Source organism: Monodon monoceros, unplaced genomic scaffold (assembly GCF_005190385.1).
Source record: "Monodon monoceros isolate NGI ecotype Baffin Bay Population unplaced genomic scaffold, NGI_Narwhal_1 Super_Scaffold_7, whole genome shotgun sequence".
Taxonomy (NCBI): domain Eukaryota; kingdom Metazoa; phylum Chordata; class Mammalia; order Artiodactyla; family Monodontidae; genus Monodon; species Monodon monoceros.
Window position 1 is genome coordinate 76,840,895 of NW_021703784.1, and position 17,651 is coordinate 76,858,545.

The 17,651-nt window shown below is 37.7% G+C and overlaps 1 protein-coding gene across 8 annotated transcripts in view; it reads left to right on the forward strand.

Annotated features, from left to right (window-relative positions):
- BBOX1 (gamma-butyrobetaine hydroxylase 1) overlaps window positions 1-16,817 on the forward strand; it is a 77,829-nt gene extending 61,012 nt beyond the window's left edge. For all 8 annotated transcript variants that reach the window (XM_029207453.1, XM_029207455.1, XM_029207456.1 and 5 more), the window contains 2 exons: window positions 14,418-14,584; window positions 16,310-16,817. In XM_029207453.1, coding sequence (XP_029063286.1) covers window positions 14,418-14,584; window positions 16,310-16,470 — 328 coding nt within the window. In that variant the 3' untranslated portion in view covers window positions 16,471-16,817. The remainder of the gene's footprint in view (window positions 1-14,417; window positions 14,585-16,309) is intronic.
- The last annotated feature ends 834 nt before the right edge of the window (window positions 16,818-17,651 follow it).

The following is a 17,651-nucleotide window of genomic DNA, read 5'->3' on the forward strand; positions in this document are numbered from 1 at the left end:
ATGCTAAAGGAACTTTTATAAGTGGGAAACACAAGACAAGAAAAGGACCTACAAAAACAAAAACAAAACAATTAAGAAAATGGTAATAGGAACAGAGATATCAATAATTACCTTAAATGTGAATGCATTAAAAGCTCCAACCAAAAGACACAGGCTAGCTGAATGGATACCAAAACAAGACACATATATATGCTGTCTACAAGAGACCCACTTCAGACCTAGGGACACATACACACTGAAAGTGAGGGGGTGGAAAAAGATATTCAATGCAAATGGAAATCAAAAGAAAGCTGGAATAGCAATACTCATATCAGTTAAAATGGACTTTAAAATAAAGAATGTTACATGAGACAAGGAAGGACATTACATAATGTCAACGGATCAATCCAAGAAGAAGATATAACAATTCTAAGTATATATGCACCCAACATAGGAGCACCTCACTACATAAGGCAAATGTTAACAGCTATAAAAGAGGAAATCAACAGTAACACAATAATATTAGGGGAGTTTTAACACCTCACTTACACCAATGGCCAGATGATCCAGACAGAAAATTAATAAGGAAACACAAGCTTTAAATGACACAATAGAACAGATATATTTAATTGATATTTATGGGACATTCCATCCAAAAACAGCAGATTACACTTTCTTCGCAATTGCACATGGCACATTCTCCAGTATGGGTCACTTCTTGGGTCACAAATCAAACCTTGGTAAATTTAAGAAAATTGACATCATATCAAGCATATTTTCTGACAATGACACTATGAGATTAGAAATCAATTACAGGGAAAAAACGTTAAAAACACAAACACATGGAGGCTAAACAACACGTTACTAAATAACAAAGAGATCAGTGAAAAAATCAAAGAGAAAATCAAAAAATACCTAGAGACAAATGACAACGAAAATACGATGATTCAAAACCTCTGGGATGCATCAAAAGCAGTTCTAACAGGGAAGTTTATAGCAATACAATCCTACCTCAAGAAACAAGAAAAATTTCAAATAAACAATCTAGCCATACACCTAAAGGAACTAGAGAAAGAAGAACAAACAAAACCCAAAGTTAGTAGAAGGAAAGAAATCATAAAGATCAGAGCAGAAATCAATGAAATAGAAACAAAGAAAACAATGGAAAAGATCAATAAAACTAAAAGCTGGTTCTTTGAGAAGATAAACAAAATTGATAAAACATTAGCCAGACTCATCAAGAAAAAGAGGGTGAGGACTGGGCTTCCCTGGTGGTGCAGTGGTTGAGAGTCCGCCTGCCAATGCAGGGGCCACAGGTTCGTGCCCCGGTGCGGGAAGATCCCACATGCCATGGAGCGGCTGGGCCCCTGAGCCATGGCCGCTGAGCCTGCACGTCCGGAGCCTGTGCTCCACAACGGGAGAGGCCACAGCAGTGAGAGGCCCGCGTAACCGCAAAAAAAAAAAAAGAGGGAGAGGACTCAAATCAATAAAATTAGGAATGAAAAAGGAGAAGTTACAACGGACACCACAGAAATACAAAGCATCCTAAGAGACTACTACAATCAACTCTATGCCAATAAAATGGACAACCTGGAAGAACTGGACAAATTCTTAGAAAGGTATAACCTTACACGACTGAAACAGGAAGAAAGAGAAAATAGGAACACACCAATCACAAGTAATGAAATTGAAACTGTGATTAAAAATCTTCCAACAAACAAAAGCCCCAGACCAGACAGCTTCACAGGAGAATTCTATCACACATTTAGAAAAGAGCTAACACCAATCCTTCTCAAACTCTTCCAAAAAATTGCCTAGGAAGGAACACTCCCAAACTCATTCTATGAGGCCACCATCACCCTGATACCAAAACCAGACAAAGATACTACAAAAAAAGAAAATTACAGACCAATATCACTCATAAATATACATGCAAAAATCCTCAACAAAATACTAGCAAACAGAATCCAACAACACATTAAAAGAATCATACACCATGACCAAGTGGAATTTATCCCATGGATGCAAGGATTCTTCAATATACGCAAATCAATCAATGTGATACACCATATTAACAACTTGAAGAATAAAAACCATATGATCATCTCAATAAATGCAATAAAAGCTTTTGACAAAATTCAACACCCATTTATGATAAAAACTCTCCAGAAAGTGGGCAAACCGTGGGAACCTGCCTCAACAGAATAAAGGCCATATTTGACAAACCCACAGCAAACATCGTTCTCAATTGTGAAAAACTGAAAGCATTTCTCTAGATCAGGAACAAGACAAGGATGTTCACCCTTGTCACTATTATTCAACAGAGTTTTGGAAGTCCTAGCCATGGCAATCAGAGAAAAAAAAGAAATAAAAGGATACAAATTGGAAAAGAAGAAGCAAAACTGTCACTGTTTGCAGGTGACATGATACTACACATCGATAATCCTAAAGATGCCACCAGAAAACCACTACAGCTAATCAATGAATTTGGTAAATTTGCAGGATACAAAATTAATGCACAGAAATCTCTTGCAATCCTATACACTAACAATGAAAGATCAGAGGGAGAAATTAAGGAAACAATCCCATTCACCATTGCAAAAAAAGAATAAAATACCTAGGAATAAACTTACTTATTAAGGTAAAAGACCTGTACTCAGAAAACTATAAGACACTGATGAAAGAAATCAAAGATGATACAAACCAATGGAGAGATATATCATGTTCTTGGATTGGAAAAAACAATATTGTGAAAATGATTATACTACCCAAAGCAATCTACAGATCCAATGCAATCCCTATCAAATTACCAATGGCATTTTTTTACAGAATTCAAACAAAAAATCTTAAAATTTGTATGGAGACACAAATGACCGGAATAGCCAAAGCAGTTTTTAGGGAAATAAACGGAGCTGGAGGAATCAGACTCCCTGACTTCAGACTTTACTACAAAGCTGCAGTAATCAAGACAGTATGGTACTGGTACAAAAACAGAAACATGGATCCATGGAACAGGATAGTGACCCAAGAGATAAACCCACGCACCTATGCTCAACTAAACTATGACAAAGGAGGCAAGGAAATATAATGGAGAAAAGAGAGTCTCTTCGTGGTGCTGGGAAAACTGGACAGCTACATGTAAAAGAATGAAATTGGAACACTCCCTAACACCATACACAAAAATAAGCTCAAAATGGATTAAAGACCAAAATGTAAGACCGGACACTATAAAACTCTTAGAGGAAAACATAGGAAGAACACTCTTTGACATAAATCACAGCAAGTTCTTTTCTGACCCACCCACTGGAGTAATGGAAATAAAAACAAAAATAAACAAATGGGAACAAATGAAACTTAAAAGCTTTTGCACAGAGTGAAGTAAGTCAGAAAGAAAAAAACAAATATCATATATTAAAGCATATATGTGGAATCTAAATAAATGGTACAACTGAACCAGTTTGAAATGCAGAAATGAGACACAGATGTAGAGAACAAACGTATGGACAAAAAGAGGGAAAAGCAGGGGGGTGGGTGGTGGTGGTGGGATGAATTGGGGTTTGGGATTGACATACATACACTAATATGTATAAGATGGATAACTAATAAGAACCTGCTTTATAAAAAATAAAATTCAAGAAAAAAAGAGAAAATGAATGGTAAGATTGTAGATTTAAACATGACCTTATCAATAATGACATTAAATATAAATGGGCTAAATACAACAATTAAAAAAAAAGTTACCTTAAAACTCTATGACAAATTACCATTTTGTTGTGACACAATATGGGTGCAGACTCTTCAGGGCTAGAGAACAGAGGCAAAAAAACAAAAACGAAAAGAAAAAAACACTTAGCTATTGAGTGATTTTTTTTTTAACAGCTTTACTGGAGTATAATTGCATTACAATGGTGTATTAGTTTCTGCTTTATTACAAAGTGAATCAGCTATACATATACATATATCCCCGTATCTCCTCCCACTTGTGTCTCCCTCCCTCCCTCCCTCCCTATCCCACCCCTCTATACGGTCACAAAGCACCAAGCTTATCTACCTGTACTATGCAGCTGCTTTCCACTAGCTATCTATTTTACATTTGGTAGTATATATAAGTCCGTGCCACTCTCTCACTTCATCCCAGCTTACCCTTCCCCCTTCTCCTGTCCTCAAGTCCATTGTCTATGTCTGGATCTTTATTCCTGTCCTGACCCTAGGTTTCTCAGAAACTTTTTTTTTTTTAGATTCCATATATATGTGTTAGCATACAGTATTTGTTTTTCTCTTTCTGACTTACTCCACTCTGTATGACAGACTCTAGATCCATCCACCTCACTACAAATAACTCAATTTTGTTTCTTTCTATGGCTGACTAATATTCCATTGCATATATGGCCACATCTTCTTTATTGATTCATCTGTCAGTGGACACTTAGGTTGCTTCCATGTCCTGGCTATTGTAAATAGAGCTGCAATGAACATTGTGGTACATGACTCTTTTTGAATTATGGCTTTCTCAGGGTATATGCACAGTAGTGGGATTGCTGGGTCGTATGGTAGTTCTAGTTTTAGTTTTTTAAGGAACCTCCATACTGTTCTCCATAGTGGCTGTATCAATTTACATTCCCACCAACAGCGCAAGAGGGTTCCCTTTTCTCCACACCTGCTCCAGCGTTTATTGTTTGTAGATTTTTTGATGATGGCCATTCTGACTGGTGTGAGGTGATACCTCATTGTAGTTTTGATTTGCATTTCTCTAATGATTTGTGATGTTGAGCATCCTCTCATATGTTTGTGGGCAATCCGTATATCTTCTTTGGAGAAAAGTCTATTTAGGTCTTCCACCCATTTGTGGATTGGGTTGTTTGTTTTTTCGATATTGAGCTGCCTGAGCTTCTTGTATATCTTGAAGATTAATCCTTTGTCAGTTGCTTCATTTGCAAATATTTTCTCCCATTCTGACGGCTGTCTTTTCATCTTGTTTATGGTTTCCTTTGCTGTGCAAAAGCTTTGAAGTTTCATTAGGTTCCATTTGTTTATTTTTGTTTTCATTCCCATTTCTCTAGAAGGTGGCTCCAAAAGGATCTTGCTGTGATTTATGTCATAGAGTGTTCTGCCTATGTTTTCCTCTAACAGTTTTACAGTGTCTAGGCTTAAATTTAGGTCTTTCATCCATTTTGAGTGTATTTTTCTGTACGGTGTAGGGAATGTTCTAATTTCATTCTTTTACATGTGGCTGTCCAGTTTTCCCAGCACCACTTATTAAAGAGGCTGTCTTTTCTCCATTGTATATTCTTGCCTGCTTTATCAAAAATAAGGTGACCATATGTGTATGGGTTTATCTCTGGGCTTTCTATCCTGTTCCATTGATCTATATTTCTGTTTTTGTGCCAGTACCATACTGTCATGATGACTGTAGCTTTGTACTATAGTCTGAAGTCAGGGAGCCTGATTCCTCCAGCTCTGCTTTTCTTTTTCAATATTGCTTTGTCTATTCAGGATATTTTGTGTTTCCATACAAATTGTGAAATTTTTTGTTCTAGTTCTGTGAAAAATGCCAGTGGTAGTTTGATAGGGATTGTATTGAATCTGTAGATTGCTTTGGGTAGTATAGTCATTTTCACAACTTTGATTCTTCCAATCCAAGAATATGGTATATCTCTCCATCTGTTTGTACCATCTTTAATTTCTTTCATCAGTGTCTTATAGTTTTCTGCATACAGGTCTTTTGTCTCCTTAGGTAGGTTTATTCCAGTTATTTTATTCTTGTGGTTGCAATGGTAAATGGGAGTGTTTCCTTAATTTCTCTTTCAGATTTTTCATCATTAGTATATAGGAATGCAAGAGATTTCTGTGCATTAATTTTGTATACTGCTATTTTACCAAATTCATTGATTACCTCTACTAGTTTTCTGGTACCATCTTTAGGATTTTCTATGTATGGTATCATGTCATCTGCAAACAAACAGTGACAACTTTACTTCTTCTTTTCCAGTTTAGATTCCTTTTATTTCTTTTTCTTCTCTGATTGCTGTCAGTAAAACTTCCAAACCTATGTTGAATAATAATGGTGAGAGTGGGCAACCTTGTCTTGTTCCTGATCTTAGTGGAAATGGTTTCAGTTTTTCACCATTGAGAATGATGTTGGCTATGAGTTTGTCATATATGGCCTTTATTATGTTGAGGTAAGTTCCTCTATGCCTACTTGCTGGAGGGGTTTTATCATAAATGGGTATCGAATTTTGTCGAAAGATTTTTCTCCCTCTATTGAGATGATCATATGGTTTTTCTCCTTCAGTTTGTTAATATGGTTTATCACATTGATTGGTTTACATATATTGAAGAATCCTTGCATTCCTGGGATAAACCCCACTTGATAATGGTGTATGAACATTTTAATGTGCTGTTGGATTCTGTTTGCGAGTATTTTGTTGAGGATTTTTGCATCTATGTTCATCAGTGATATTGGCCTGTAGTTTTCTTTCTTTGTGACATCTTTGTCTGGTGTTGGTATCAGGGTGATGGTGGCCTCATAGAATGAGTGTGGGAGTGTTCCTCCCTCTGCTATATTTTGGAAGAGTTTGAGAAGAATAGGTGTTAGCTCGTCTCTAAATGTTTGATAGAATTTGCCTGTGAAGCCATCTGGTCCTTGGCTTTGTGTGTTGGAAGATTTTTAATCACAGTCTCAATTTCACTGCTTGTGATTGGTCTGTTTATATTTTCTATTTCTTCCTGGTTCAGTCCCTGAAAGTTGTGCTTTTCTAAGAATTTGTCCATTTCTTCCAGGCTGTCCATTTTACTGGCATACAATTGCTTGTACTAATCTCTTATGATCCTTTGTATTTCTGCAGTGTCAGTTATTACTTCTCCTTTTTCATTTCTAATTCTATTGATTTGAGTCTTCTCCCTTTTTTTCTTGATGAGTCTGCCTAATGGTTTATCAATTTTGTTTATCTTCTCAAAGAACCAGCTTTTAGTTTTATTGAACTTTGCTACTGTTTTCTTCATTTATTTTTCATTTATTTCTGATCTGATTTTTATGATTTCTTTCCTTCTGCTAACTTTGGGGGTTTTTTTGTTCTTCTTTCTCTAATTGCTTTAGATGTAAGGTTAGGTTGTTAATTTGAGATGTTTCTTGTTTCTTGTGGTAGGATTGTATTGCTATAAACTTCCCTCTTAGAACTGCTTTTGCTGCATCCCATGGGTTTTGGGTCGTCATGTTTTCATTGTCATTTGTTTCTAGGTACTTTTTGATTTCTTCAGTGATCTCTTGGTTATTTAGTAGTGTATTGTTTAGTCTCCATGTGTTTGTATATTTTACAGATTTTTTTTCCTGTAATTGATATCTAGTCTCATAGCGTTGTGGTCGGAAATGATACTTGATATGATTTCAATTTTCTTAAATTTACCAAGGCTTGATTTGTGACCCAAGTTATGATCTATCCTGGAGAATGGTCCTTGAGCACTTGAAAAGAAAGTGTATGCTGTTATTTTGGGATGGAATGTCTTATAAATGTCAATTAAGTGCATCTTGTTTAATGTATCATTTAAAGCTGGTTTCCTTATTTATTTTCATTTTAGATGATCTGTCCATTTGCAAATGTGGGGTGTTAAAGTCCCCTACTATGATTCTGTTACTGTCAATTTCCCCTTTTGTGGCTATTAGCATTTGCCTTATATATTGAGGTGCTCCTATATTGGGTGCATAAATATTTACAGTTGTTATATCTTCTTCTTGGATTGATCCCTTGATCATTATGTAGTGTCCTTCTTTGTCTCTTGCAATAGTCTTTATTTTAAAGTCTATTTTTTCTGATATGAGAATTGCTACTCCAGCTTTCTTTTGATTTCCATTTGCATGCAATATCTTTTTCCATCCCCTCACTTTCAGTCTGTATGTGTCCCTAGGTCTGAAGCGGGTCTCCTGTAGACAGCATATATAGAGGCCTTGTTTTTGTATCCATTCAGCCAGTCTATGTCTTTTGGTTGCAGCATTTAATCCATTTACATTTAAGATAATTATCAATATGTATGTTCCTAGTACCGTTTTCTTAATTGTTTTGGGTTTGTTATTGTAGGTCTTTTCCTTGTCTTGTGTTTCCTTCCTAGAGAAGTTCCTTTAGCATTTGTTGTAAAGCTGGTATGGTGGTGCTGAATTCTCTTAGCTTTTTCTTGTCTGTAAATATATTAATTTCTCTGTCAAATCTGAATGAGATCCTTGCCAGGTGGAGTAACCTTGGTTGTAGGTTTTCCCTTTCATCACTTTAAATTTGTCCTGCCACTCCCTTCAGGCTTGCAGAGTTTCTGCTGAAGGATCAGCTGTTAACCTGATGGGGATTCCCTTGTAGGTTATTTGTTGTTTTACCCTTGCTGCTTTTAGTATTTTTTCTTTGTATTTAATTTTTGATAGTTTGATTAATATGTGTCTTGGTGTGTTTCTGCTTGGATTTATCCTTTATTTGACTCTCTGTGATTTCCAGACTTAACTATTTCCTTTCCCATATTAGGGTAGTTTTCAAGTATAATCTCTTCAAATATTTTCTCAATCCTTTTTTTTCTCTTCTTCTTCTGGGACCCCTATAATTCGAATGTTGGTGAGTTTAATGTTGTCCCTGAGGTCTCTGAGACTGTTCTCAATTGTTTTTATTCTTTTGTCTTTATTCTGCTCTGCAGTAGTTATTTCCCCTATTTTATCTTCCAGGTCAGTCATCCGTTTTTCTGCCTCAGTTATTCTGCTACTCTTTCCTTCTAGAGAATTTTTAATTTCATTTATTGTGTTGTTCATCATTGTTTGTTTGCTCTTTAGTTCTTCTAGGTCCTTGTTAAATGTTTCTTGTATTTTCTCCATTCTATTTCCAAGATTTTGGATCATCTTTATTATCAATACTCTGAATTCTTTTTCAGGTAGACTGCTTATTTCCTCTTCATTTGTTTGGTCTGGTGGCTTTTTACCTTGCTCCTTCATCTGTTGTGTGTTTCTTTGTCTTCTCATTTTGCTTAACTTACTGTGTTTGTGGTCTCCTTTTTGCAGGCTGCAGATTCATAGCTCCTATTGTTTGTGGTGTCTGCCCCCAGTGGCTAAGGTTGGTTCAGTGGGTTCTGTAGGCTTCTTGGTGGAAGGGACTAGTGCCTGTGTTCTGGTGGTTGAGGCTGGATTTGTCTTTCTGGTGGGCAAGTCCACACCCAGTGGTGTGTTTTGGGGTGTCTGTGACCTTATTATGATTTTAGGCAGCCTCACTGATAATGGATGAGGTTGTGTTCCTGTCTTTCTATTTTTTTGGCATAGGATGTTCAGCACTGTAGCTTGCTGTTTGTTGAGTGGAGCGGGGTCTTAGTGTTGAGATGGAGAGCTTTCGCCGTTTGATATTACGTGGAGCCAGGAGGTCTCTAGTGGACCAATGTCCTGACCTCAGCTCTCCCACCTTCTCGGCTCAGAAGAAAAGGAAGAAAAAAAGAAAGAAACATAGGAATAAAATAAATAAAATAAAATAATTAAGAAATAATTATTAAAAATAAAATAATTAAAAAGTAATAAAAAAGAAAAAAAAAGAAAGAAGAGAGCAACCAAATGAAAAAACAAATATACCAATGATAACAAGTGCTAAAAACTATACTAAAAAAAAAAATGGACAGACAGAAGCCTAGGACAAATGGTCAAATCAAAGCTATAAGACAAAATCACACACAGAAGCATACACATACACACTCACAAAAAGAGAAAAAGGAAAAAAAAATATATATATATATAGTTGCTCCCAAAGTCCACTGCCTCAATTTGGGATGATTCGTTGTGTATTCAGGTATTCCACAGATGCAGGGTACATCAAGTTGATTGTGGATATTTAATCCGCTGCTCCTCAGGCTGATGGGAGAGATTTCCCTTTCTCTTCTTTGTTCGCACAGTTCCCGGGGTTCAGCTTTGGATTTGGACCCGCCTCTACGTGTAGGTCGCCTGAGGGCGTCTGTTCTTTGCTCAGGTAGGACGGGGTTAAAGGAGCTGCTGATTCAGGGGTTCTGGCTCACTCAGGCCGGAGGGAGGGAGGGGCACGGAGTGCTGGGCGAGTCTGCAGCGGCAGAGGCCAGAGTGACGTTGCACCAGCCTGAGGCGCGCCGTGCGTTCTCCCGGGGAAGCTGTCCCTGGATCACGGGACCCTGGCAGTGGCGGGCTGCACAGGCTTCCAGGAAGGGAGGTTTAGGTAGTGACCTGTGCTCGCACACAGGCTTCTTGGTGGTGGCAGCAGCAGCCTTAGCATCTCATGCCCGTCTCTGGGGTCCGTGCTGTTAGCCACGGCTCGCGCCCGTCTCTGGAGCTCCTTTAAGCAGCGCTCTGAATCCCCTCTCCTCGCGCACCAGGAAACAAAGAGGAAAGAAAAAGTCTTCTTCCCAGACTTTTCCCCGGACTCCCCGGACTCCCTCCCGGCTAGCCATGGTGCACTAACCCCCTGCAGGCTGTGTTCACGCCGCCAACCCCAGTCCTCTCCCTGCGCTCCGACCGAAGCCCGAGACTCAGCTCCCAACGCCGCCCGCCCCGGCGGGTGAGCAGACAAGCCTCTCCGGCTGGTGAGTGCCGGTCGGCCCTGATCCTCTGTGCGGGAATCTCTCGGCTTTGCCCTCCACACCCCTGTTGCTGTGCTCTCCTCCGTGGCTCCAAAGCTTCCCCCTCCGCCACCTGCAGTCTCCGCCCGCGAAGGGGCTTCCTAGTGTGTGGAAACCTTTCCTCCTTCACGGCTCCCTCCCACTGGTGCACGTCCCTATTCTTTTGTCTCTGTTCTTCCTTTTTTCTTTTGCCCTACCCAGGTACGTGGGGAGTTTCTTGCCTTTTGGGAGGTCTGAGGTCTTCTGCCAGCTTTCAGCAGGTGTTCTGTAGGAGTTGTTCCATGAGTAGATGTATTTCTGATGTATCTGTGTGGAGGAAGGTGATCTCTGTGTCTTACTCTTCCGCCATCTTGAAGGTCTCCTTGAGTGAGATTAACAATATCTATCATCATAATTTGCTTTTGTTATTTTTTGCAATAACATTCTAGAATTTGGCCGTTATCAAGGTCTCAGGGATATCCATAGAGAATATCAAGTGGTTAACATTAATTCACTTAAAATGTATTTTTAACAATAGGAGATGAAAGAGAGTTTTCAGTTAATCAAGGGCCTCGGTCCCCTGAGTGTTTGGGTTAATTTTCCTGGTGGTTAAATCTTTTAAGTCTTTTGAGATGCTTATGTCCTATCTAATACAAAAAGATCTTTGAGGCTGCTGAGAAAGTTAAATATCATGCAGTACAATAAAGAACAAAGTAACTAGGACGAAAATAATAGTGAGATTAAGCTATAGTGTTGCATCCTACTGGTTACAAATTCAGTCACATGAACACAACTCTTCTTGTTATCTGTGAGTTGTTGGTCAAGTGACTTATTCTTGCTAAGTCACGAAAAGGAGTAATTCTCAGTAAAAAAAAAAAGTGATATTAATACTTAACCACATAACAATTGTAGTGGGACTTATAGAGATAATATACAGACAGCCCTGTCAAAGTGTCTGGATCAGAAAGGGCAGAATAAATTTTAGCTAGCCATAATTTTCATAATCCAACACATTTACTGGTGATAGATTTTAATTTCAGCTCTGAGTTTCTAAAGACCAAAGCAAGGAGGGAACATAATCCATTTGCAAGATTTGAGATGCTTTTAAAGTCTGAAATAAATTTTTCTTGCATAAAATGTGATGTGGTGGGCAAGACCATAGTGATATTCTCACAACAAATTCACATCACATCTCTCAATGAGAAATAATATTTTAACTAAATAGGCATATCCACAGCATCCACCTGGATTGTAGGAGATGATTCTACAGTCTTTCCCTTGGGTTCTTTTATTGGCATCACTGATGATGTTTTGCTTTTACTAATTTGCAGTCACCATGTTGCTTGTTTCTGTTTAAATGCTTGTCCTTTATGCATAGCTAATACATAGCTGGTTATTCCTCATCTTTGGGGGCTTTTTACCCTTCCTCAACATATAATCCTGCATCAAGACCTTCCTTTCATTCTGTTTTTGCACACAGAATAGCCTGCTTACTAAGATTCAATTTTGCATTTTAGGTTGATCTTCAAGATGCCAGCCACTCATCTCCTCTAACATTCTTCAATCCTCAGGATAACATCTTCTCTAGACCTCATAACTAAATTTACTTTCTATTTCTCCTCAGGTCATTACTGAGAATGCTAAATAACAAATTTGTTTCTTATTTTCTCATATAGAAAGTAGATACCAGGTGAAAAGAGACAGAGGCTGTGTTACACACACGTACACACATAGAGAAATTGCTTCTTTTTGCCCACATGTGTGAACTCTGGGAAATGAAAACTTAATACAATGTACCATGGGACACACAATTCTGATTTCATGAGATTAATGAATCACGAAGTTCCTTTCAAAGATATGTGAGGATACATACATGGACTCCAAAAGAGAGAGCTCATAACTAGCTAACCATTCCCATGCAAGAATTACGGTGCTAGTGGAAAAAAAAAAAACATCACCAGAGTGGCTGGGATGGAAGACCCCAAGAAGTTTCAAAGATGTGACATACTTGTCAGTATCATGGAGGATGACACAAAGGGTGTCATTGGTATATGTACGGAAAATAATGCAGGGGGAGAGGAGGGAATGTGGGTCAGGAGCAGTCAGGCTAGAATTTTAAAGATAAGATGAAAAGGCAAAATGCCCTCAGAAACTGTGAAAGGGGTCTGAAACCAGCAGTATGAACACTAATGGGGCAATTGAAAGGCCAAGCACTGTCCTTTGTACCCCTCAAACCCAGAGGTCCACAGTCTCCTCTGCTGACTGACCTCTTCCTTGATTCTTTGTTCATAAAGCCACAACCTGCAGGCCACAGAGCATCCTTTATCTATGTGGAGAAGATGGGGCAACAGGGAAGGGCCCTTCACTGCCTATTCAGTCATATTTGTATTTTATCAATATATATAAATTCAAGTTCTAAGAGCCTTTTTTGAAAACCTGTTCCTTTCTTACATTCTTTCCCTATATGGTTCAATAGGTAGTTTTCAGTCACTATTCAATAAGCAAAGAGTTGCTGCTAGTCACTATTTCTTAGAGTTTATCATTACACTTGCCATTGGCTCAGAGGATTGACTATTAATCTGAGGCACAAAGCACAGGGGCCCAGATAGCCATACTTTGTATACCACAGGCCATTGCATCCTTCCTCCCATAACCTAGCTTGTTGATAATGGTCCACTCTGTGTGAGCAGCCAGCTAAGTGTAATCTAGACCCCAAATCAGTGTCACCAACCCCTGGAACATGTGACAGTCTGTTCGGTTTGACCCATCAGTCAGCTGTTGGTTCACATTACCACCTCCTAAGCTGGCCCAGGAGTAATTCTTGGCACTTTGTCACAATCCTTGCCCATCTTCAGTTTTTATCCATCACACCTGTACCTAAAGAAAAGGTAAAGTTGGTTGATGTTTTAGAACTGGAGAAAAGTTCACCTTCCGAATAAGCTTAAAAAAAAATTTGTCTCTTCCTTTTGTCTCTGTGTCTAAATGGTCATGCCTTGCTAATTATAACCAGCAAACTTAAATTTAGAAATAATGTTATCATTTGTTACATTGAAAACAGTATTATGTTACATTGTCATGATCATGATTTATATTCTAAGAAAGAATATAGAGATCACAATATTAGGATCTCCCAAGGTACTAAAAAGACCTTGGTACTCTCTAAATGTACTGAAAAAATATATACAAAGTTACATATGCAACAAATATTTAATAACTGCCTGTTATATCCAGGATCTATGTTAATTGCTGGGAATACAACGTTAAATGACATTCAGTATCAGTCTTCTAGAAGCCTATACACTAAGATACATAGTATAGATGGAAAGATCCAAAGAATGTGCCTCATGCTAGACTCTTCTTTCTCTGTGCCTCAGTTTCCCCATCTATAAACTAGGGATTGAAATAGAACAGAGTATTTCCAATTTTTAAAAAACAATTTTTTCTTCCCAATATTGTTCCAGTAAAATCATATTTAAAACTTCCATAGATGAAACATATAAAGTGATTGACCTATGAACTGTAACAGAAAAATATTTTAATATGTAAAAGCTGCTGTTTTAAAGAATAAAGAATGAATTTATTTTCCTAAACAAATTTTAACTGGAATTTCTCAGAAACATTTATTTTAAATTAATTTGAATCAATTCTGGCACTTATGTAGTAAGATTTCAAAAAATTCTTGCTAAATGAATATGTGAAAAAAACAAATGAGTACATTGTACCACAGATAACCTTAATATCTTCTGTACATGTGTTTGGATTCTTTAATATTGTATTTCAGAAATATCTTCCAAGATGAAATGACCCTTACAAATGTAAATAGATACTTCATGACTTCTATATTTTAACTTTTGCTCTTTGAAAAATAGATTAGACGATAAAGGCCAAGTGGTTCGCATCAACTTCAATAATGCAACTAGAGACACAATATTTGACGTACCTGTTGAAAGAGTTCAGCCTTTTTATGCTGCTCTGAAGGAGTTTGTTGACCTCATGAATTGTAAAGAATTCAAGTTTACTTTCAAGATGAATCCAGGTCAGTGAACACATTTTCTCAGACAACTGAAAGAATGGATTTTCTTCAACCTTAACCATTTAGCACAATATCTAGAGCAGTGTTTCTCAAACATGGCATGTGGAACACTAACAACAGAGTCTTGGTGAGCAGCCAGCTTGCTTAAATAGCAGACTCATGGCCCCTACCCTTCCTCTAAATTGACTCTCCAGACTTTAAAATACTCATTTTACTAAGTCCCTAGGTAATCCTTAAGCACACCAAAATTTAATAACCTCTAACCTAAAGAATAAATATTGAAAGACAAGCTACAGACCAAATAAAATCTCATGTCTGATATGAAGACTGATGACTTATATTTTCTATTTTGATAGCCAATCAATACAAACTGAAACCTGTACTTAATTTTTCTATCTTGGTAAAATAAATAAAATTATCTCCATGAGCCTCACTCTAAAGTACATGAGTAGGGTTTACTCATTACAGTTATCTGATCTGGCAAACATGGTGCTATCTGAAATAAAGTAGTACTTGAAGTATTCCAGCCACTTGGATAAAGGAGCAGAAAGCACTATGGTTTGTCTGGACCATCTCTACTCAATAAAGTGACATCAAACTTGAGGCTTTTGATATCTAAAATAAAAAGCATAATTTCTCCCTCCTGCTGATTGGGCCAAGTGGAAGATACTTTTCATGTGTGATTATTTTTTGAATTGATCTTTGGTATAATAAGGTAATACTAGAAATCTCCATAAATCCGCTGCTATGAAGTCAACACCAAGTTGAGTTTAAGAGCAGCAACATGTAAAATGGAAATATCGTGGGAGAAAAATACCCCCAAAATAGGAGTTGGAATTCAAGCTTCAGCATTCAATGGCAGTGTATCTCCTGGCAAGTGCCTCAACTGCTCAGAGCTTCAGTTTTCTCATGTATGAAAATATGAGATAATACTCTCCTTTCAAGATTTTTATGAGGCATAGAAATTATGTACATAAAATACTAGGAACATGAAAGACAAACCAAGAATATCACTACCCTTATAATTGTTTGAAGCTGTTAAAGTAGAAATAAATACTTCTTAATCAGGAGGAGAAAAACAAATACCATATGATACCACTTATATGTGGAATCTAAATTATGACACAAATGAAACAGACTCACAGACGTAGAGAACAGACTTGTGGTTGTAAATGGGGAGAAGGTTGGGGAAAGGGATGGATTGGACATTTGGGGTTAGCAGATGAAAGCTATTATATATAGAATGGATGAACAACAAGGTCCTACTATATATCACAGGGAATTATATTCAATATCCTGTAATAAACCATAATGGAAAAGAATGTATATATAACTGAATCACTTTGCTGTACAGCAGTAATTAACACAATATTATAAATCAACTATACTTCAATTTAAAAAAAACACTTCTGAGTAAGAGATAAGTAACCATCAGGAAGAACAATTCAAAGGTTTTATACAGAGATAATACTTTAAGTAAGAATTATAAAAGTGTCTACAAGGGCCCTCCAAGCTATGTAGTTCAAATGTCAAAAGGTCTAAAGCAGTCTCCATTCAGTGGGCCTGATTTGTATGAAAAAGCAAATGCGCAGTTTCATGTAAAGAAATAAACATATTGCGTCTTGATGTGAACCAAGTAGCAATGCTGTTTTGCAGTTTACATTTTCTAGCTCAGCAAATCATTTACACATAGAATTATATTCATATTGAACAAAATCTTTTGTCTAGGTGATGTGATTACCTTTGATAACTGGCGCTTACTTCATGGCCGACGGAGCTATGAAGCAGGAACTGAGATATCCCGCCATCTAGAAGGAGCTTATGCCGACTGGGATGTGGTCATGTCAAGGCTTCGTATCTTAAGGCAGAGTGTCCGGAATAGAAACTGAATCTCCTGTCGATAAGATTCCAGTGAGTGTATTTTATAAGATATGGCAAGGTTATTTGTCTTCACAGGCCATGAGCCACGTCTATAACACATTAATTTCTTTAACACAAGAGTTCTCTTTTCTTTGTAGTCATATACACTGCCAACTTTTTAGATGTTGTAGCCATGCTCTCTCTTTTTCAAATAAAGCATCTCTTCTGTCCAATTGCATGTATGATCTAATTTCTTTTGCCCATCTGTGAAAGTCTCCAGAATGCCTTCAAATAGTTTTGTATCAAAGTCTTTCTTCAAGTAAGTCTTCTTTTAAATAAAGCTTTTGTTTCAAATAAAGGTTGCATTTCAAATAAAGCGTCTCAAAACATGTTTCTGCTCTGTTGCCTGGAGGGTCTCATTTTTCGTGACTGCATATGACTGTCTTTAGCATGCGTGGGAAGAGGCTTCATATTTTCAAAGATCTCTTTTGTTTACTCTTATTACAGAATTACATGACCCCAATTTCCAGACCTCACCAACCTGGTGATCTCAGCATTTCTTTTAATACCTAAATTATGATACCAAACCCAAGAATATGCCAAATGAAAAGAAAATCTAGTTCCATCCCCCACCAAGTTGCTCTTTCCCCAAATAAATACTCCCAAGGACTGCCAGCATAGCTTACCCCTGTCCGTGGATCAGTTCTCCTCACTGCTTGCCTTCAACTAATAACTAGAAAAGGTAGAACCAAGATGCATGCAACACTCATAAGTGGACATGATGTTTGTTAACCTCTGGACAGCTTGACTTGCTGGTCTTGGCTTCTTATATGGCCACTGCCTTGCTTTCAGTGATGGAACACAGGTGTCACCACCAGCCATGAAAGTTCCACTCTGGTTGTGCCCAGTCCCTTCCCTACCTCTGCCGAAAAGGGGAGTCTCAGCACTTCCATTTGCTGAAATCCTGGTAGTACATAGATTTTTAGTCCATACACTTTGGGACCTAACCAAGCCTCCTATTTCAAAAGTCTTAATCACTGCCACCACTGTAGAGCTCTACCTGTCACCTTAAGACCGAGTGAAAACACTACTTCCATCCATGCTTTAACTTTTGTTTCACACTCATAGTGTGCCCATGGCACTGGGAGTCTGGATCAAAAGTGTCTTAGGCCTATGTCGGCACACCCCTCTATTTTCTGAACTCTGGTAG